At 39.9% G+C, this 23,213-nt stretch overlaps 1 protein-coding gene across 1 annotated transcript in view; it reads left to right on the forward strand.

The window, feature by feature from the left end:
- Positions 1-11,009, forward strand: part of kctd16b (potassium channel tetramerization domain containing 16b) — an 85,864-nt gene extending 74,855 nt beyond the window's left edge. The window contains exon 2 of the mRNA XM_034099423.2: positions 4,898-11,009. Coding sequence (XP_033955314.1) covers positions 4,898-5,361 — 464 coding nt within the window. The 3' untranslated portion in view covers positions 5,362-11,009. The remainder of the gene's footprint in view (positions 1-4,897) is intronic.
- The last annotated feature ends 12,204 nt before the right edge of the window (positions 11,010-23,213 follow it).

A 23,213-nucleotide genomic window follows, 5' to 3' on the forward strand; every position in this document is an offset into this window, starting at 1 on the left:
GGAAATGAAGTGGGAGTGAAGCACAGAGACTGACCTACATCAGTGTTTAGCTTAAGGTGCATCATCTTTCACATGTGTGCATGTGCATGTACACATATGGATTCTGACGTGCACTTAGACACAATCACACACAAATGTACTCCATGGCATGAAGGGAAGTGTGACCTTATTCTCCTATGAGGGCACAGGATGCTACATATTTTATACTACACCATGTACACAATATATCTTTCACACATGCTGCTGTATCTGCAGAACCACACTCATGCACTTCTTGTACTACTTTTGTTAGCTCATTTGCAATGTAGACATAAAAGAAACATACGTCAAACATAGTCAGAAAGTTTGTGTTGCGTGTTTTAAGATTGATCTACAGCCTTCACTTATTTAATGTAAGCTGAACAAGTGCCCTTTTACCCTGATTCAAATGTATACAGTTAAATAAACTCTCACCCAGGAGCTTCTCAGCACACCAGTCTTTTCTGTCAGTCCCTGGTGCATGTTGGGGATTAAGTGTCTGACTGAAGACTGAAGGCAAGTGCTCCTGAAGCATTTTCCTGCCCAATTCTAGCCTGAAGCTCCAGATTTCAGCTTGCTGCCTCCAGCATCAAGCCCACTACTCTTACATTGGGCTGATGTGTTTTTGCAGGTATCAATACAGGGTTTATATTGGACAGCATGTAGTAGCTATGTACTAATGGCTAATTTACAAAGATGACTAATTTCTTCTTGTTTTTGATGTCATCACAAGACCAGTCTGCCTTCAGTAATCGTGTCACTAGATATTCGCACATAAATTCACTGGCTTGTTGGTATCTTTATGTATTTAATAAATAAACCAATATATCATTCATCAAAGTTATATTAGTGAGAGAAAGACAAGTCAAAAAGTGCTTGAAGAAAGTTGTTAACACTTCTGCCTTCAGAAATGATGCAAACAAAAGCACTAATGATAATTGTCAAGAATAACATTCAAAGACTTGTTTAAGAGTACAAACATTTGATGAACCTTGTATGGTTGCAAGTCCTTTACCATGCACTAATAAGCTTATCCTTCTTATTAGTCTTTGGTAAATGGCCCTTTTTGCCCTTGTTTTTACACAGCTATCTTAATTAGAAATAGACTGCAATGAAAATAAATATATTCTCATATACAATTGTACATATGGTGCCATAAGGTACAAACTATAACATCATTATTCAGTTCATAATCAGAGAGATTCTGTATATAGTAGCTGTGCCTCCCCTTCGCCTCCTGTGATTTATTCTACATCTTCTCAAAAATGCCGACATGCATGTGGGCGTGAGTGACAGGAAATGGGGACGCCGCTCCCCCCAAGATATCTCCTGACTCGTATGAAAAATGAACCTCAGGTTATTTTTTGAGTGAGCGGATAATTCTGTGGTGTATCACTGTCATAGAAAGGAACTGTCAAATCCCTGGCATGTGGAGAGCTTAAATACCTCATCGCTGAAAATGACTAGATAGGCAATGGCTTTTTTTTCTAATAATCATGTATTATCAGAAGTACTCACAGTAAGTGGGCTGCCTATGATGTTGGTGAAAGTAATGCAGTTCCTGTCATTTAAATGACCTCAGGTGCAGAAAAAGAAGAAGCAAACTTAGTTATATCTTCCTGGAACGATAAATGCAGGCATCCTTTGGCCCACTCAGTAACAAGATGCAACATTCCTCACACGTATAATTAAAATCAAAACTGCTTGTGTGGCAGCTATAGCCTTTAGATTCTGAAACCTTGACCTTTAATTATGGTACCTCCATCAGTGTAAACTTTGAAGCTCCGGAGCAACCTGTCAAAAATGCAAATCATTAATAACAGTTAGGTACAATTAAACTGAGGGTCTCAGAAATAACATGTTTCGACCCTTATTATGGGACAACTGTTAACAAATATACATTGTAATAGGCAACATCAAATGACTGATTATTAGAGTACTTATAGTTGTATATAGAGCCAGAACTGTAGGACCCTTTGTTTTGGAGAGGAATTTATGTCTGTTTCCTTTGTCGTTTCTTATAAGGCAGAGACGTTGCGATGTGAAGCAATAAGATAAACCTCATATTAGCAATTAAGAAAGTTTAACCTGACAGATACAAAAACCCTGAATAAACACATCATCAAGAGTGGTTTAATGTTCGCATAAATTAGCAAGACACTATAAGCTTGTGGTGTAAATACCACTGAGAAGATGCAGGTCTTTATATTTACACTTTTCCCCACTTCAATTAGCGGGGGAAATTGGTTTTTACCACTAACATGACGTAATGTGCCATGCAGCATCAACACTGAACACTGATACCCTTTTGGGAACATAATTAAAGTATCACTGTAGTGGAGAGGGAAGACACTCAATTACTTATCTAAAAAAAAGATCACAGTTATCAGTGCTTGGATTTTAAAATACCTGTAAGTGGTTTTCTCGATGTATGTAATTGCTAGACCAATTGTCATGAAGCTAACGGTTTGACAGAAAATAAATGTGATCCCTGGTCTTTGGTGAAAGAGGCTAGCTATTCACAATACCTGTAAATTAAAGCAGCATGTCACTGTCAAGACTTAGTGTGCAGGGCTACAAGGAGGTGGATGTAATTACTCGTTTTATCAGAAAGCCATATATCAAATATACAGATGCAAGGCTACACACACACACACACACACACACACACACACACACACACACACACACACACACACACACACACACACACACACACACACACACACACACACACGCACACACACACACACACACACACACACACACACACACACACACACACACACACACTCACATGAGGCTTTTTAAGACATTTGTTTCAGCAGCTTTAGCCGTCTCATTGTGTTAATGTTATTTGGACAGGCAGATTGGCTACTGGCAGGCTCAACAATTCACCAGAGTCTGGGCCATTTTTCAAAACACCAATTAGGAGTCTGCGTCCCATCGATCAGAGCACTAGCTATTCACTCAGAGTGACATAAATTAACTCATGTGTCCCTGAACAAAGGTTTGGAAGAGACGTAATTGCACATATCATGGGGGTTACGTCTTCTATCATGCATCTGCATAACAAACACGTCTTTTATTTATTGAAGGCTGATACATTTCTGGTGGAGTGTACATTAATAAGTCACCCTAATAGACCACGGTGGGTTATTATTCTCTGTCTTTGTGCATGCGAAAGCTGTAAATGCCATTGTTAATTAAAAAGATTAAGAGCTATGATGGGTGACAAACGGTGTCACGTCCTATTTCTGTCACCGCCTTTAATAGGGTGATGCTTATTTTACATACACAGCAGGAAGGCAGTGTGTGCGTGTGTGTGTGTGTGTGTGTGTGTGTATGTGTGTGTGTGAAGAACAGATATTTTAAGTGTCGGAGCTGTCCAAGAAATATTTCACATAAAAATAATAACGATACGTAGCAGCAGGCTTATGAGTGGTGCTCTGAGGTACAAGCATTGGTTAGATGAATTGCTTTTTGTTTGGCTGCCTCTCTATAAACCATCCAAATACGGTGCTGAGGAGAGAAGTAAAAGCAGGGGGGGCATTTATTTTTAAGCAGCATTATTTATAGTTCTGTACTATCTCGTTTGAAGTGGAACACTCAGTAGCACATGAAAAGAAACGATGGTACTATTGAATTTGATGGGGCAGAGGATGCATCAAATAGCGGAAGCTGGAACGTACTGTATGTGGAGTCCATCAGCAACAGATATCTCTTAAATTATTCAGGTTAGCATGAAAAATAAATGGCTTCTTCCTGCAGTAAGAGGTGTGGCACTGCTCTGGTTCCTGTGTGTCTTTCATACTTTCACTAATCACACATAGGTTAGGGTGGGAAATTGATTCCTTTCACCTATGTTCACGGATCACTGCATTTCTCTCGGTATTGGACCACAGTAAAGTTTTTGGCAGCCGCCTCAGCCTCGTCGACACTGAGAACTTTCTATAATTCTCACTAACCTCTAGGTCAGGTGAAAGCAGATCTGATTATCAAATGTTTGAGAGAAAAGCAGTTCCATTGTAACCATCTTCTGAACTTTGCCCCTTTTAATCAAAAATCAAAATATCAAAACACTTTGCAATGGGATGGAAAATTCTCAAGAAGGTACAAAGACAGAAAAGGTTTATTTTAAATACTGCAAACCTAAGCCATCTAAAGGTCAAACGTTTCAATGGTATTTAAATGATAATTAGGACCTCTATTACTTGGAAAATCTTATATAACACAACCCTTTGATAATGTATTTTTTAGTCTTGATCTAACCATGAATTTGAATGAATAGGTTTGCTGGTGAAAGGGAAGACATGCTTTGGAGAACTGACACTGCACATACGTCATTTAGATTTGAATCTGTATTTGTTCATTAAATCGACGGACTCAAGATTACAATATCTCTTTGTGCAGTTCAAATACTTTAAAAATATGTATTCAATTTGTATTGCTGGGTCTCCTTCATTAAAACAAGTACCATTGCATTCAGTGTTTTGCTGTCGGTACATTCATAGCATTTGAATCTGGACCTTTGTTGTGTGTTTTCAATAGTATAAGTTCTTCCACTTGTTTAATTTGACAGCATGGATGTATAGGTGGCTCACTTCCAAGATTAGATTGAAAGCAAGCCAGGTGTCTCTGATGTCACGTCCCTTTGTTCTCGGTGATAGGCATTCGGCGTTAGCTGTCTGTTCTTTCTGTCTGTCTTCGGGGTTCTTTCCTGCCTTTCTTCTCCTGTCTAACTAAATTGTGGCTCTCAGTGTGTCGACGTCTCGTTTTTCTGTTCACGATGATCGACGCAGGAAAGAAGAAAAGGTGGAAACAATTGCTCTGCTTGAATTCTAATTTGAGTTTCCTCTCTGGTTCTATGTCTCTCCAGGTGGTCAATCTCGCTGGTCCTCCCCTCCCTGCGACTGCTGCTGCAAGAACCACAAGGGCGACGGCGAGGGCGAGAGCGGCACCTCCTTCAACGAGCTCTCCACCTCCAGCTCCGAGAGCCAGTCAGAGGCAAGCTCTCCCCAGGGAACGGTCATCTGCGGGCCGGTCAGCCGCCAGTCACACCCCCGCACCACCGTCCAAACCCTGGACAGGCCACCGAAAAAGGGCCCCATCGGCATGGTTCAGCAGTCCGAGCAGCGGCGAAAGAGCGACTTGCTGCGCACGCTTACGGCGAGTTCCCGGGACACCAGCACCAGCAAGAAAAGGCCGGCGAAAGAAAAGCTGACGACCGAGGAGGAGCTGGATAAGTGCATTCAAGACTTCCGCAAGATCAAGATCCCGGAGCGGTTCCCCGAGAGGAAGTACAATTGGCAAGCAGACCTGCTGAGAAAGTACCGCGTTTGAGCCAGGATAGAGGGAGCAGACACACAAGGCCAAGGATCAGTTTACATGTTTTTTTATCATGACCTTTGCAACAATAGGGAGATAACACTAAACTCATTTGAATCCAGTTTCTGGGGGGAACTTGACCTTTATGCCAGTGGGTTGAAAGTCTACACAAAAGCTAGCAAGAAGCATCAAAACTAGACAGCTCATGTAGTGTGTGTGTGTGTGTGTGTGTGTGTGTGTGTGTGTGTGTGTGTGTGTGTGTGTGTGTGTGTGTGTGTGTGTGTGTGTGTGTGTGTGTGTGTGTGTGTGTGTGTGTGTGTGTGTGTGTGTGTGTGTGTGTGCGCGTGTGTGTGTGTGTGTGTGTGTGTGTGTGTGTGTGTGTGTGTGTGTGTGTGTGTGTGTGTGTGTGTGTGTGTGTGTGTGTGTGCGTGTGTGTGGTTTAGGTCTACTGTATGTACTGTAAGTATGTGCTGTACCTTGCTGAATGCTTCAGAGCTTTGAATAATTGATCTCTATGGACCAAGCCAAGTGGGTGAAAGACATCTTCTATGAACCGATTAACGACCCAAAGGCTCACTAATGGCTACAATAGGGGTTACTGAGGGTCACTGGACTGCACAACTGTCATCTGTCATAATTTGCATGCAAATCATAACAAGAGCCACCATTTTAGTCCACAAAGACACTTGATTAAGTATGTGAATGTGTGTGTTAATATGTGTGTGTTCGCACCCAGGTGGCCTAGAGGTCACAGATACATCTACATCAGGACCCATTAATAATTCATGCTGTCCCGACAGTGCTCTCACTATAAATACACCCAGAGCTCTCTGCTGCTATGGTGGCGTAAACAGTTAGGCCAATTACTTAGTTTTAAGGTAGCATTTGATGACTTCTGAGGCAGGAGGAGGTACAACTTCATCAGCAGCCCAATTCATTTCCACTTCTAATATCAGTTATATTGCAAATGCACCCCCAGTGAAATGCACTATACCCTTTATTGCATTGATTATGTTGGCGTGTTGGTTAGATGGGGAGCAATTACCAGATTAATGAGTGAAGGATATAGTGAAAGACTGAATCATTTAATGTAACGATCAAACCTTGGAGAAATGCAGATCCAATAAAATAATCCCTGATTTAACACACCTATACATAGACACTTTTACATTTATAGCAGGGATTTTGGCTAATTACTTCACCGTAATGACACTCACTTAATTCCCACATAGAAAGCGATTAATCTTTGTCAATATCCTTGAAACGACAAAGGCTCGACTGAGTGTGGACACAGCGATCGATAGGTTTTGATTTTATGTATAGGGTCAGAGCTGATAGATCTTATTTACAGTTATTGATTTAGCCTCTTGGTGACAAACAAAGACAAGCTGGTCATGTTTTTAGTGAAAATTAGCCTTAATTTATGTATGCATTTATGTCCTCCTGTCTCAGGGTCTGTGTGATGTGTTATAATGTGGTAACATGATCAAAAATAGCAGATAACTATTTAAAAATAGTACAATTAAATATATATATTTCATTTGCTCAGTATTATTCATTGAAGGCTCTTTTGAAACTATAGCGCATGTTAATGACCTTCTGATTTTAAAATGATTTTAGCCTGTTAAATTACATTAGTTAAAAACGTCAAATGGCAAAAGCACACAGACATTTAATTATGTTTGAAATGTAACACATTTATTTTAAGAGTTAAGATGGCAAACTTTTCAGGATGAAAAATTCCATGAATATTGTCAGATTAGTTTACTGTTGATTAAAAACGTTTTTGACATCACATTCTGTTTTAGGATGACATTTAAATGGGATTCAGCATATTGTACAGTGGATTGTTCAACAGTAGGGAACAAATACACGATGCAGTGATCGAGCATGATGTCCGAAGTAAAGTGAAAGGAAACCCTAATTATGTCCAAATTATGATACACCTTTGATCAGATTTATTTTCAGTGAGAGGAAATGGTTGATATGATTGCTGAACTGTTTAAGAAACAAGTTGGTTAATCGTAGCTTCAGGTAAAATCTTGGTATTTATGAATAGTATAAGAAGATGAACTTTTATTAATCCCAATAATACAATACACGCTTTTGATGGAAGATATAGTTGGAACCAGAAAGTTATAAATATTGATAAATTGACTTACATACATTCAAGTGCAGAATGACCTCCTTTCCAGAAGGAAAATAAAAAAGAGGCAACAGGGAAAAAGCATTTTCACAGATGATCTCGATCAAAGCTTCTATGAGTTGTTGCTATTGCAGTTTATGAAGGTGCACAAAAATGGGTTTTATAAACAATCATAGCTTTTACACAGCACAAGGTATACAGCTGAATTTAAAACACATGCACAAAAGAGTACAATATGCATAGTTCAAACTCATTCAAAGATCACATTATTTAAAAAACCTTATATGTTAAAGGCCCCATGTCATGCTTTTCCCGTCCCCTTGTGTGTTATGTAGCTTTTTCTGAGTATGACGGTGACGTGACCATACCCAGGTGCAAATGGACCAATCCGTGGAGCTCTTCACACACACACACTCACTCAGCCTTGCCTTTTCTCAGCTGCGGCTCCGTGGATCTCCATTCAGTGTGTCGAACTGTGAGTTCTGCGGTGTCTCGCAGACCCCACGCAGCAACCAGGAAACAACACCAGTAATCCAGCTCACACTGTCCACTCCTCGAGCCTCAAAGGGCGGAGCAGCGAACCCCGCAACGTCCCGCCAACACGGCAGCCACGCAAACGCCATTATGTTGCCCATTAAATGTAGTTGAGTGATTCACGGGGAATAAAACAACTACTTATTATATATTCAGTGGTACCCATATATCTTCTGTGGTTTAGACTGGTATACAATAACATGGTTGCAATAGGTGCTAGATACCAACCAACCCTTTTCCTCATGTCAAAACAATGAATATGACTTATTTTTCTACATTGCTGAGATATTACATTTTCATTTGAAAGTAATTTATCTTTTGAGCTGAAGTTAAAATATGTTGATCCAAACACATTATATGTAAATAAACACCATAAATCATACCTAACCAGACAAATGTATTATATTCTGTATATAACATGCAAATCCATGAGATGTGGCTGCTACGTTGTTTTTAGTGATGCAGTAGACTGACGCTAATATAATACAGCCATTCTTGTTTTATCATTTAGAGTGTTGGGCCATCAGGGACAAGGGGGAAATATAATACACACCTATAACATATTATATATTTACCACTATAACAAATGCTTTCCGAGTGTCATAAACTGCCTGTCAGCACATTTGTCTGACAGCGCCACAGAGGCAGTCACTGGTGACTAAGACATTTCAGCGATGCTGAATTGCAATCAATAAATCTCAAGAGTTATGTTCAGGCCTTAATAAAACATCAACAAAAGGCTAAAAAGATTAGTTTCTTCTAAATCTAAAAAGGTGCAAACTTTCCCTTTGCAACCCTGCAGAGTTTGTTACCGTGCATTGCAGTGCAGATAGAGTGTTAAAACAATAATGTGCTTTTTGTTTTGACTATGTACTCTGGAGATTGGATCTAAAATGAAATAACTAAGAGATGCAATTGCTTACTCCCAGCTTCTTACAGTGTTTGAAGGTGTTAACATCCACATTGGAGGAGAATGATCAGATTCACAGTCTTTTTACCTTCCAATCATTGAACAAAAGGCAGCAGGACAATAACTCTTCACACATAGACAGGGCAAAAAAATAACTTTTTATTGCCAAACATTTCAGACGAAGTCAGTCAGTTGACTTCAGTCCAACTGATAATGTGCTTTACTACTGAAGACCATGCAGACTGAAGGTGACAAGCATCTAAAACCACAAAGCAGTGAAGACAGCAGCAGTATAGTCTGGCAGAATGGGAAGAGTAGTCTGGAAATGATTTGCAAACCAAATATTGAATCAGACAACTTCATTTCGGGGCCACTTCTACTTATTTCCCAAGATATCTTACAAGTTAAAGCTGAGAATCAAAACTTTAACATCACAGTCACATTACAATTTAAATCTCATAAGCTGACGTAAATACATTGCAAGTCTGACTGCACTGTATATATAAATCTGGTATTTTTACCCTGTTAGTTTTCCTGGTCTGACCCAAGAGGGAAATTATAACTTTATCACACATTATTGTTTTTAAAACTATGGCACAGTAGGTCCCTACTTACCTGTTACAAACTATGAGGATTATGGTTACAAGTCACATAAAAATGGTTATTGTTTAAAGTGGAAAGTTGAGAGAGATTTGTTCGATATCTTTTTGCATATTTTTGTAAAGTTATTGTTCAACCTCTGCAGTGGTTACTCTTGTGCTGTTCATATGCAGCCCAGCTAAAGCAAAGGGATATTAGGGATTGTGTTTGCTTGCCTCTGCCTGCCATTTTGAAAATGTGTTGGGTTTGTTTACTTTGAGATGATTCAACAAGAAGGTCGATCAGTCACGGATATCTATCTGAGAGCATTTTAAAAAACAGATTTGTCTCAAGAAGTGATTAGGAAAGCTGTTGAACAGACTGAGTGAAAATGAATACCAAGACACCTGGTGGCCTTCTAGAGTAGAATACAGCTGTTTTTTGCACAATGTATAACGTTTAAAAAAAACACAGACAACTAAGTATTTAAAAAAGAGAATCATATTAATAATCACCTTAAATGCACAACACAGCCACACATAATGTGTCTGCCATGAGGGAGAAAGCTGACAAGTTTTCATCTTCAGAGCACATGCAATGATGTTTAGTTCTGTAGGCCTAAAAATAAAAAAATATAAAATATGATGTATATCTTATTGATATTGAATGACTGCAATTTTGTTTTAAGTCAAATGTGATGTATGCAAAAGAAGAGGGACTGAACTGATCATTGAGTGCCCGACTACAGTCTGTGATTTTCTTTCCTGAAGTTATAGTCATGTTTTGCAAGTGAAGCCTGATGTACATGAATGCAGGCCCCGTTACTTTTCTCCTGCCTTTGATGAGTCTGAGAACCACAAGGAAATCACACTATTCTGGTACCACCATGATGGACTTGGCACATACTGTTTGAAACAAAAGGGCGTCTGTTTTTATGTATGTTGTTCTGGCACTAAAAAGAAAAAATGGTTCAGATACATTGTGTGCATGTTGGTATACAAAACATATAACAGATTTAACTTAGTCTGTTCTTGTGGAAAAAGATTATGTCAAAAACTGATATTTAACAGAAAAAAAGAAAACTTGCAAAAAAGAAGAAAAAAAAAAAGATAAGCACAATGTGTTGATGGTGTCTGCTGTTCCTCCACAGGTGTATAACACTATCAAATTCAAATTAAACTGCAGTGTGCCCTGAAAAACAGAGTGATTTCCACCATGAATCCTTTACAAAATGATATAGTAATAGGGTGATTAATGAATTAGGAAAACCTGCCGATCAAAATGTTTGGATGTCAAATGGTACGTAGATTAATCTCCAGAAATGCAATTGAATGATATGCAATATAGCCAACATGTGGTGAGAGTTGTTCTGTATTCCAGGTGTTACTACATCTGTCTTTAGAGACAGTGCAAATCCCTGTAGAGTCTTTAGATACAAAGCATATAGTCATTTTGAAAATGTATGACGACAACCAATAAACGAGACATTCTGTACAGCGACCTAAGACTTGTATTTGTTCCCATTTCTCATCATCTTTTGCTGTGCTGATCGCTACATTATCAAGACGGATGGTAACATTTTAATATTGATTATTCATTTGAGATTCATATTTCATAAATGAGTGGATGGCTGCTCAGCCCCAGCCCAGTTGCAAAATGAGGTCTCGGTAAGAGCAACTGCATCGATATATTGTTTGGCAAATGGCAAATGTGTATATTACTATCACCGGGCAATGGCTGTGCATTAGACCCTAATCTAATAACTGAATGCTGCAGTACAAGACATTACCAATGTGGGGTAAATGAAGAACATTTGCAATCTGCAGGCCTATATATTTTCTTTGCTTTGTGGGTGAAGGAAGTAAATAGCCGCGTTCACACTGCGGTACTTTTCCCACAAAGGTTCATGCGAACTTAGTTCATGCGAACTCTTTAGTTCGCATGAACTAAGTACAGATCGCGTTCACACCAGAAAAAAAAAAGCTCCCATGTTTTATTTTGTGTTGCCATAAATTAGTCTCTCTGCGTTTCTGCGCTGGGCTAATGCTAATGCGAGGATAATGAAATGGCGGCTTCACAAAACTTTTTGGGAATTTTACGGGGCGTGGTTTGCAATTCGCCCAGCCAATCAGGAATATAGCTCTTTTCTCAAAAAAGGTTCGCATGAACTACTTTTAGTACCGGCTCTTTTTGGTGTGAACGCGATCATGAACTAAGTTCGCATGAACCTTTGTGGGAAAAGTACCGCAGTGTGAACGCGGCTAATGCGAATTGTGGGTTATATCAAAAATCACTTTTGCTGTGTACAGTAGTGTAGTACTACACTTCATCACAGTGCTATATTTCATCTCAATCAATTGTATTTGAGTGTTCTAATTCTGAGCGTGATAAATTGTGATTATTCGAATGACTGAAGTCTCAATTTGCTGCATACTGTACTATAGAGTATGTGTTGACTTAATAGAGAGCAGTGAATGAATGAGTAAAACAAAGGGCCTTTCCTCAATTAAACACAAAAAACCAACTTGATTTTGTTGAAAAGTGAATTGGTTGATTTGATCACCAGTCATCTTAAAATGCACAATTAGTCAACTGATTGAATGACAGTGGGAAGGCCCTTGATAACAAGAAAGATAAATATAATACAATATACACATTACATTTGTATTATTGATTTAGCCTGGAGTTTCTTTTGTCACTTGGACCCACAAGCAGTAAGTTAAGTGTCTTTGCTCGAAGGTCAGTCAGGCTTACAGACCGAAGGATGGAAAAGCAGAAAGCTAAAGTGGTAAGGCCAGTAGGACGACCTCACAAATAACAGGAGTTAACTTCCCACTGTATGTACTGAGAGGCTAACGAGGGAGTGAGAGGCAGCTGTGCAGGCCAGGGATTGGATCAGGTGTGATCTGCAGCAACGAGAGGAAGCTGTCTAATGGGCCAGGGAGCCAGGCAGGGCTGGAAGTGACAGGTGAGAACTGTACACAAAAAAAACAGCCGTCTCTCATATCCACACAATATATACTGTACACACACTGTAAAGCTCCCATGTGTCCTATCAACACAACCAAAGGATGTCAATCCAACTGCTACTTTGGGTGTGTTTTAGAGTGTAAAAACTGGTAACAAACAATGAGAACTAAATCAGGTAAAGAGCCACCGTATTTAATATGGGATAGGAATACATATTCTTTTGGGACCAATTTTTCTGTTAATCTGTAATGCTGCAGAAATGTACAGCATTCCAAAATGTCAGATATCAAGAAAAAAAACGGAAGCACTTTTTATTGCAGTTTTTAGAACAAGGGTGTGATAATGTTGACTTTTAACATAAATGGAATCTCACTTTAGCCACAGAAGGTCTCTTCCCAAGAACATTATTTATAACTGTGATGCCCCAATCCTCATAAAGCAAGTAGTTCCACTTTAAGTACTTTCACTGATCATGCAGATAATGTCTATTTAAGTCTCACGGTGGCCACTGGGACTGGAAGAGACTGATCAGACATAGGAGACGGAACTGGAGCAGGAGGAGGAGTTTCTTCATAGTTAATGATGCTGAAAGACACTGCTAAAAATATCTACAATTACCATTTACAACTTGTATTCTACTGACACCAAGTCCTCTGACAAAACTTCAGGACAATTAAATCATCTATTTAGCAATGGAGAAATCTGCTATTTCTGTCTGGCTCGTCCCCTGACAATACAGTTAATTATTATACTGATTTCAAAGTCACAATCAGGAAGAGAAAGTCTGTGTGAGAGAAGAATGCATGTTTCATGTCCCTCTTTGCAGCTGCCAGCTCGCTGTGGAAGGGAAGAGGATGGAGTGTATGCATGACAGGCTTAAAATAGCATCGTTGGGATCAGCTATCTTCTCAAGATCAGGCGATGGGGCTACATGTGGCTCTTAAATCTGGCCTGAGCCGGCGATGAAGAGCCTGATAAAACAAGAAATGTGTGGAAGTGGGGTGTGGATGGAAGTGTTAGGAAGAGGTGATAAGAGTGTTGAACGAGAAAAAGACATTAAATTAGGATGAAAGGTCAGAAAAGGGAGGGAGGGCAATAGGCGGGGGGAGGGGAGAAGTTACAAAATGGAAAAGATTGGAAGTAGGCAAGGAAGAGGGAAAAAAGAGAGGAAAGAGGGGAAGAAATAAAAAGAATTCACAGGATTAATGGATAAGAACAGGGAGCTATAGCCTAAAGACCATATGATGCAGTTGAAAGAAACTACAGCAATGGGAGAGAGGTGCAAAAGATGAAATAAAAAATTAAGAGCTAGGAGGGGGAACAAAAGAAACAGGAGGAAGCGAGCGTGGCCTGTGTTGGCTGTCAGCATCCATCTCCAAGATAAGAGCTCCAGCTACATGATCTGTTTTCCAGCATTACAGAGGAAAGCGAGCGCTCCCGCACTGCAATCAGATCAGCCGTGTGTATCGCCATTGTTGCCACTAGCCGGGATGATTTTCTCAGCAACAAAGCTGAATGATGCACAATGCCAGGCATTGTGGATCAATGAATGGTACAAGCCTTGGTGCACAATAGACTGATCCTGCCTCAGCTGTGTCCTGGAGCCACTATCACATTGACAAGATTAGTAAAAGGACATTTAATGTGTTATATTTTTCTCTGTGAACTGCACCAAGCCAAACATTACTTGGGGTTGTGCTGTGCAAGAAAAGTCAAATAACACAGTATACGACATGTCAGTGGAGGGCTAACAACTTGCTGAGCTATTTATTCCTCTGTTTGGTACTGGACATGTCATTTTTCAGTCAGTCTGTATCCATAAGGTTAAAGTCCAACTGAAATAAAATGTATATTATTTTCTTGCTACAGTGTATATTTCTTCTCTGTCAATCCGGTACCTACCTTTATAAAACACATCCGTATCCAAAATGGAAAAAGAATGACATGATACCTCTTGACAAATATATTTGCATTAACCAGTCAGCAGCACTTGTTTTCATACAGCCTCTAAAACAGGGGTGTCAAACTCAAGGCCCGGGGGCCAAATCCGGCCCGCGACCTAATTTTATGTGGCCCGCAAGAGCTTGCTAAGAATATAATATACAATACAATTGGTGTAATTGTTGAATATTTGCTTTCAATTATTTGCCCTAGACTTCTGCTTTCAGACGTAGTTGTTCAGGAAGATATTACCAGAACTGATAATAATCCAATGCAGGGCCAACAATGTAATATAATACATTATTTAATATATATTATATTAAAATGTAAAACCGGCCCTTTGAGTGCCACTATAATGCTGATGTGGCCCGGGATGAAATTGAGTTTGACACCCCTGCTCTAAAATGTCTTTGTTTGTAACTGTATATGCCTAAAGCAGTGAAGTTGCCTTTAATCATAAGCTTATGGTCGTGCTGACTAACGGCCCGTCCACACAGCGGCGTGCGTTGACGCTTCCCCATTCACTTTGAATGGGGTGACGTCACTTTTAGCCGAAATGCATCGTGGGATGCGACGTGGAGCGTAGCTGGCGTGGTTCGCTGCAAAAGTTGAGCAATGTTCAACTTTTGACGCCTCGGCGAGGCGTCAGCCAATCGAATCATATGCCAGTACAAGCTCTAGCCAATCAAACCGCTGCTTGTGTGTCAGGGGCGGGAGATTCATGTGATTGGTTGTTGGTCGAGTTTCAGACACGCCCGCCGGCAAGCGTCAGCGCACGCCGCTGTGTGGACGGGCCGTTAAAGCAACCAAGCAGCTTGAGACATACAGTTAGAGCCACAGACTTTAAAGCACAACATAATTCCTCCTGATGGTGGCTATAATCATAATCTTATCTCAAATACAATAGAAAATGTTTGCTGACACTGACCGGAGGAACGTTCAATGCTAATGTCACTGTGTTGGATAGCTAATTAGCAGGTCAGGTGCAGCTTGTTAAAAGTGTTAAATGACTAACCCTAAATGTTTTTTTCAGTTTATATGTTGGTATGGTCCTTACTATCAATGCTAACGAAAGATACTTCTTCCAATGGCTTTGCCTTTAGTTTTAAAAGTTTGCTTACATCTTCTCTCCGTGCCCCTGCTAAAGCTAGCGCACTCCACTGTCAAACAGACGGAATGAGCCCCCTCAGAGACCGCAATATTCACTCGCAAAAACGAATTTTCATTAAAAAACTATGAGGATATCATTTGGAAAATTCCTTTGACATTATGTATGAGTGCAAAAAGTATGACTAATTGTGATTTCTGTTGGACTTCATCGGCGAATAGCAATGTTTTGATGATAGAGGCAGTGTTATATGCATCTTTTTTTTGTGTTAAAAATGATACCATGTAAACACACAAGCTGAGTTTCACAATATTCTAAATGTATGGCAGTAGAGCTGCACCTTCAAAAGGAGGGAAGAGGAACATTGACATGGGGTTTCCATTTAATAAATCAGCATGGCAAATATTTTAGAAGGAAAGAAATGCAAACAGTGTTAATGATTAGAGACTGTGAATGTAAATATAATTTATTTTCAGGAAAACTCCAAGCGGAGCCTTAAATATGTCTACTGCAGGGTTGAGGTTTATTATTGTATGTATCATTATCTCTGGTATTCCACATTCCCCTAACATTGGGGAATATGTTATTGATATGAGACATCACATTTTTTAATGACAATTTATGTTTATGTTTTAGTACTGATTTACTTCAGCCTGACAAATGTAGTCTTGTGTACGTTTACAGCTGAAGACACAGATGATTTTATGAGCCATTTTTAAATTGGGTGTGTTCTTTTATCTGCTAGTTTCTCCCCCTCCTCACTAGCACTCGTTTCCAACAAGGACGTATCGCAGAGGAACACATGGGAACACAAAGAAGACACAGAAGTGAAAAGAGAAGACAGATAACAGCAACGCGTGACAGTTTGCCAAATAAAGCTCCTCTTGCTGCTTGGAGATTTCATTTTTACTTGACACATTGATTACAAATCTTTCTTACTTCAAGCTATCAATACAGTGAAGAATTAAATGGAAAATGTTTTTTTTTTTTTAAGTCTAATATGTCATGATTAAAAACAGAATACAACTTATTTTTTACTTTTAATGAATAATTTAAAAAAAACATTGTGGCACAACGCAGGTTGCATGAGTCATAAAGAATATATTTGCAATCTTTTGTAAAATGTTAAAATAAAATGTCTATAAGCCATCATTTAAAGCATTTATTAAAAGTGATAAGATTAACACTGACATTATAATGTAGGGCTATGGTTGTTCATTTGCATTCATTTGAATTATAATAACCTTCCTCATAACAGTTTTGTAAGCCTTCAGGATCATTTATCACATGACTTAGAATAGGTATAATTTCATGGTAAGATGTAAAAGTGTTAAATGTATTTGCAGTGATGGTGATGTGCAAGTGCAAAAATATAGTTGTCTTTAGAGTGTTGAGTGAGACGAGATTGGGGCTTCTTTCGTCACTGAATGAATCTGTGCTTAGTTCTTCAGCATCCTCCATCCAAACTGTCTATATATTGATCTTTAATTTAGGTAGAAAAAAAATAGATATATATTTGAACCTGCTACTTAATTTGATTAAAATGTAAGTAAATTAGGGAATCAATAAAGAGGTGAAGTGTCAAGTTTGTATCTTGTTGGTCGAACGCACTTATTGTAAGTCGCTTTGGATAAAAGCGTCAGCTAAATGTAATGTAATGTGAAATGTACTTTGGTGTCAATATTTAAAGATACACATCTTGGAGGGTCAAAAGTCTTGCAAACCTATACAGCTAAGTGAAGATGCTCTAAGCCTCTCGTCTTTCAATAATTGAATAATATCACAAAGTACTAACAGCACTGTATTATTGGTATTTTGTATTTCTTTAAAAGCTTTCTTTATCATTGAGAAGATGTAGCCAAAGAAATAGGATGAGTGGTATCATTTTAACCTCAGAGGCAGAGCTAGGTATAGAAAAATAAGCCACAATAAGAGTGCACAGCAATCTCTTCAGTCACTTTCAAAACTGCTATCTATTTTTATCGCATTGTTGACCTGGTTTATTTTTAGATATGTTGGCTCATAATATTTGGCTGCCTCAGCTGTCAACAGCTTCCCTTCTAATGCCGGATGAACAAAAGCCAGCTCATGACAGCTAATCAGGAAAAACGTGTCATTAGTGCTGTTTGAAGGCCTTGGATATTGGACCGTATTGTTATTCCACTAAATGTGTTCCAGAAGCATCTTTCATTCCACCCCAAGACACAACGCCAAATTTCACAAGTGCCAAAACAAAATTAAACACTAAAATCAGCCGCAATTTCTGCAGCGCTTTTGGCAGTTGGCTGTAACTTTTCCAACACCTCATTAGCCTCAACAGTCAAATAAATCTTCATAAGTAGTTTATATACAAACAAGCGTAAACATATCGTATGTTCATGCATATAAACACACACACACAAGTCAGCCTTCAGGCATACACTGAAAAGGGGGAGATAGGGTAAGTGTGAAACATTAAAATTCACCATGTTGTAATATTAAATGTGTTAATTAAAGTTCCCTGGGATACAATTTAACATGGTTCATCAACTTGGTGCAACATCACCTTTAAATCTCTTAAGTCAGCGAGGTATGTGTGAAACCATTTTTGTGTATGTGCGTTATCTTTTGATAAATCTGTTAGTTTTACTCGTCGAGACCGGGCCCTGTTAGCAACGCTACTAGGCTGTGACTCTTTATGTAACACTCTGTCGGATTAATGGAGGATGCTCATTAACACAAGCACTGTAATTAATTGTGTTGTGAAAGAAAATACAGTATCACAAAGAGAAGTATAGTCTAGTCTTGTATAATAAATCATTTTATATCTTACTGTCAAGGTGTAATTGTTACTTTAGTAGGGGCTGTATGTTTCTTTAACTTGTCATTCATTTCATTTAAGTTCACCAGCTTTGGCTTGTTTGGAAAACAAGGTATTTTGTTTAAATATGTTGGTTCATCCTGCCAAGTTGGATCTGACCACGTGCTGAAGTGTTGCCCATCTCTCTTTGTTGAACTAAAAGCCTCTAAGGACTATTTCCCCTTTGCGGGCAAGTGAGAGCAACATCAAATGCAAGCCAAGGACTACAAAGTGTGAAGCCTGAAAGCCATCATGTTATAACAGAAAGGCGCTTTAAAGAGAGTCTGGCAGGAGAGATCTGGAAACAGCCTGTTCTTTATGTGTACATGTTGCCAAGCTGGAGACCACCAGAGCCTGCCAACAAGCCAGTCCAGTTATTATAGCATATGCAGCCTGAAAGCTGAGCGTGGCTCTGTGGAGAGCAGGAAGGGCCTGTGTTAGGTTGGCAAGGTGAATGCTGCTGAGATTAAGAGACGCTCAAATCCCAGAGCATCAGACCAGGGTCAGCAGCTCAGGGCAGACAGGTGCAAGCAGACAAATGAGTTACTTCTTCATGCATAGAGCTCATTAGTCAAACTGGTTCCCTAACCTGTAAAACAGTGGTATGAAATTCTAAATGAATGTCAGCTAAAATTATTACAAACTGTATCAAGCCATGAGGATACTGTACAAGTACATTCTTACCTAACAATCAAGAGCTTTCAACTATGCGCTTTTTACTTTGGTATTATTTAGAACAAATAGTACTATAGCTGCTAATGAGTAAGGCAAAGTATTGTCACCTCTGAACACTAGCTTGTTTCCTTTTGTGTGCACTGTAATCCAGTCATGCATTGATTGCTCTTTGTTGCACTTTCCATGTATGTATGTGCAAACCACCATGACTTAAACAAAAAAAAGGTACCCAAAACTTTGGTTACAAAAAAGTGATACATGAATCAGTCATGTATCACATAAAGTAAATCAGGTCAGTAATAAGAAGTTCTGGAATTGCTAAAAAGTTGATTTTGAGTAACAGGAAAGAAGTCTCAAAGATACTATTTAAATGATAAATAATCATTTCATGATGAATGATACCTGGCAAATTAATGTGCTAGCCATTTTATTTGTTTTTTGTTGGTTGAATTATTTCCTCTTTTTAGTTGTGAATTGTGTTTGCTATTGTTATAAATATATTTAGAAAAGTTTACAAGCAATATGAATTGACAGATTATTGTGTGTTTCAAGCACAGTGTCTTTAAGGCCTGTGCTATGTAGGAACGTGTCTTGATTTAGTTTGGCCATAGTCAACTTGAATGATTCAACATCTACAATAGTAAAAAGAAAACTTAAAAATGTATTTCATGACAAAAATAATAACAATAATAATAAAAAGTTAAAACCTGCCTGCTAAGTCATCCCTCCATCCATCATTACATTACTGAAGCACATCTGCAGGCTCAGAAGCAATAAACAGAATCAAAATGGGAATTGCTTTCCCTTCGGTGCTGAGTCTTGTGTTATTGAAAGCCAATATTAGTGCAGTGAGTGGAATAGAAAGGTGTCATTTATCCTACTGGACAATCAACACAAGAGACATAAATAGGGATAAATAAAAGTCAACATGGTTTGATGCACTCTTCTATTTACAGTATGCAGGTGTCCCATTGAAACTAATAATAACAGTGTTTCCCCTATATACAAATAGTGGCGGCGCAGCGCCGCTGCTGAAATATGTGCGCCGCTGCTAGGGGGCGCTAGCCAGGTACCCAACAACAACAACAACAAATATTATTATTTTTTTTTTTTTTAATTAAAATAATAATAAGTGGCGACCCTTTTTCATTTTTTATTGTTTGTTATGTGGATTTGTAGTATTTGTGTTACTGTATGTTCAATAAAGGTGTATTTTTGCTAAATCTTATGTACTAGGCAGGGCCGATTTTTGGCATAGGCGGCGCCTAGGGCGCCAGATGGGGGGCGCTGCGCTGGGAGGGGAAAAAAACATTTTTGAACGTTGAACGTCATCCTAATTTTCGGCCTTGATGTAACAACATTCATAATGAAGAAAATGTAACACCCTTTTCATCCCGGTTACACTTTTCATTTGCCCTGTACGATGGGCACTGCAAGTGATGAAAGTGGGGGACGTACTGCGCTAAAACAGCTGATCACAACGTTCACGCTCTGAGGTCACGAAGTACTCCACTAGCCCCCCTCGTCGACTTTCCTGAAGTACTCCACTAGTACCGCCGCCCCCGAGTTATCTTAACTAACCCTAACAAACAAGATCTCGCTAAGCGGTCCTACGACGCTGGTTATCAACTCGGTAAATCAAGCCAGGGTTTCTCTCTCCAGCTGAGAACGCGTTCACGTGAAAGGGGCGGGGTTAGCTACATTTGACCAATCACAAACAGGGACAAGTGTACTGACAGCGCAGCGCCATACTTCATTAATGAAAAGTAAACTAATATTAGACAAATATGAACTTTAAACATCCATGACTTAAACATATAATCCAGATACAAGCCACATAGTTGCACCTGCAAGGAGAATACAGAACAACTCGTTAAAAAATAAATATTATATGATCGATGATCTGATTGATGATGTGATATCAGTGTAATATGAATGATAAGTGTGACACGTCGGCGTCTTCTCTGCATACGGCAGTTTAAACTGTATTTCCTTTATCCTGTAATATGACTTGATAGATTTAAACTCCGCACACTGAGCTCTGATCGGTCAGCAGGCGGTGCTTTCACTGAGTTGATCTCTTTTCTATAGACGCCGGAGGCGGGCAGCGTCAGATACAAAAAAGTTATTTAGCCTTCCCAAATCTGAGCCTCACGCGCCGCCTATGACTCCAGATACTCATCTGAGTACCTCACTGAGAAAGTTATGTGCACCCCTGACTATAGGACAGTAAACCAAAAATATCATTTGAAGTTGGAGAGATACAAAAATATACATTTAATAAATAAATGTTGACTAGGTAAAATAAGATATGAATGAACAACAAAAATAAAATAAGTTACATTTATTTGTTATTGGCTATGGTAGGTTATTGGTTATGTTCATACTTATTTGATTATTAAAATGTAAACCGATCTTTTTCATATGGGTGTTTTAGAGTTGTATCCCCTAGATCAGGTCTCTAGTAATTGTGTGCTCAAAGCGCACCAGATTGAAGCATTTTACTTTAAAATGTTCAAACAAATCTTCCCGGGGGAGCATACCCCGGTCCTCCCTAGAGGATGTGACGTCCACCCCCCAATTCAAACATGTTCATACAATACTGAATACATTTGAAGCCATTTTGACGTATATTACCTATGTCAATAAGTTTCTGTTTTTGTAGTGTATTTGTCTTTAGATTTTTAATTTATTCTTATAACATCTCGCCTAAAATCTCGCCTAGAGCAGCAAATTGTCTAGAACCGGCCCTGGTACTAGGCCTCAACAATGAAGTAGCAGAAGAGTGAAAAAACATCCCAATATGCTGAGAAGCATCAAAACATTACAGACCCAGACCAAGAGCTGAAAATTGAAAAAGTTAGATTTGGTTGAAACGAAAAGTGATTTCAGCCTTGTTGTTTTGAAATGTAAAGCGTCTGAGTTATTCACGTTTTTTACAGTTCGACAGAAAAAAACAGAAACACTTTTTTAGACTAGACGGCTGCTGTACCCTCAGATTGAAAAATGATGCGTATTCCATTCACTGTTTACACTGAGAAAACTGGCAAGAAAAGGAAGTTCTCATTCATAACACTCCGTTCGATGTCTCACTATGGGATGCGCCTCATCGCGGAGCAAACAGAAGCATCAATATCATTACGCCAATCCTGATTGGCTGGTGATCTTGACGTCAGAGTCAGGGGAAATCACCCCCTATAAGTAGCTTGCGCCACAACGCATGCGTCATTCAAACACCTCTTCTCGCTTCAGAGCACATCTCTACAGTAGCCGTGCAAGCTTCACTGTCCACAGACTGAACCCAAATACTTTTTCGGTCGACGGGCGCTCGCCGGCTACTCCTTCTGCTTCGCAGGAAGACGGTAGTACTAACGCTGTTAGTACTTGGAAATAAATCGACCTCGCCCTTCTCTACGAGAAAGTAAGGTAGGTCCGATTTTTTCAAGCTGACACCACGGTAGCGAGGACGTTTTTTCTTTTCTCTTCCCCACGGAGGGGAAAAGGATTAAAAGAGGAGCATACTGCCACACCAGTCAGTATTCTCCGGGATTAAAAGACCCACACCGTCCTCTTTCCCCGGATTAAGGACAAGGTGGTAATACCTTTTTTTCCCGTCCCACCTGTCGAGAGCGGGCCCTCTCCACGCCACGAGGCGACCAAGATGGACGCCCCTCTCCCTCACACCAGAGGAGTCAGGGACTCGGTGGCTCGACTCTGCGGCTGCGGGTTTAAGATATCGGGCACAGACACACACCAGGTCTGTTCGTCCTGCCTCGGGCTGGAACACGCCCGAGGCGCTATCGACAACCCCGGCTCATGCGGACATTGTGTCCGCTTCACCGTCAAGAGCCTCCGCCGACGGCTAGCGAGACAAGCTAGCTTGTCGGAACAGGACCCCCCCATGTCCATGGACCCGCCGGCCGGCAGTCAAGACACGGGGGCGTCTGCCACAGAGAGCGAACCCCTCTCCGTGTCGGTCTGGGGCTCATCGTCAGCGATGGCCTCAGAACCGGGATCCCGCGCCCTGACAGGCCGGGACCCGGTGACGACAAGACGCTTTACCAAGATCGGGCTCCCGGTTGGACCTCACCATGGTCTCACCCGCAGAGGATGTCCTCGAGTTGGACTATGAGGAGGACGAGGAGGGGGACAGCACACCAGCTTT

Source organism: Pseudochaenichthys georgianus, chromosome 14, assembly GCF_902827115.2.
Source record: "Pseudochaenichthys georgianus chromosome 14, fPseGeo1.2, whole genome shotgun sequence".
Taxonomy (NCBI): Eukaryota; Metazoa; Chordata; class Actinopteri; order Perciformes; family Channichthyidae; genus Pseudochaenichthys; species Pseudochaenichthys georgianus.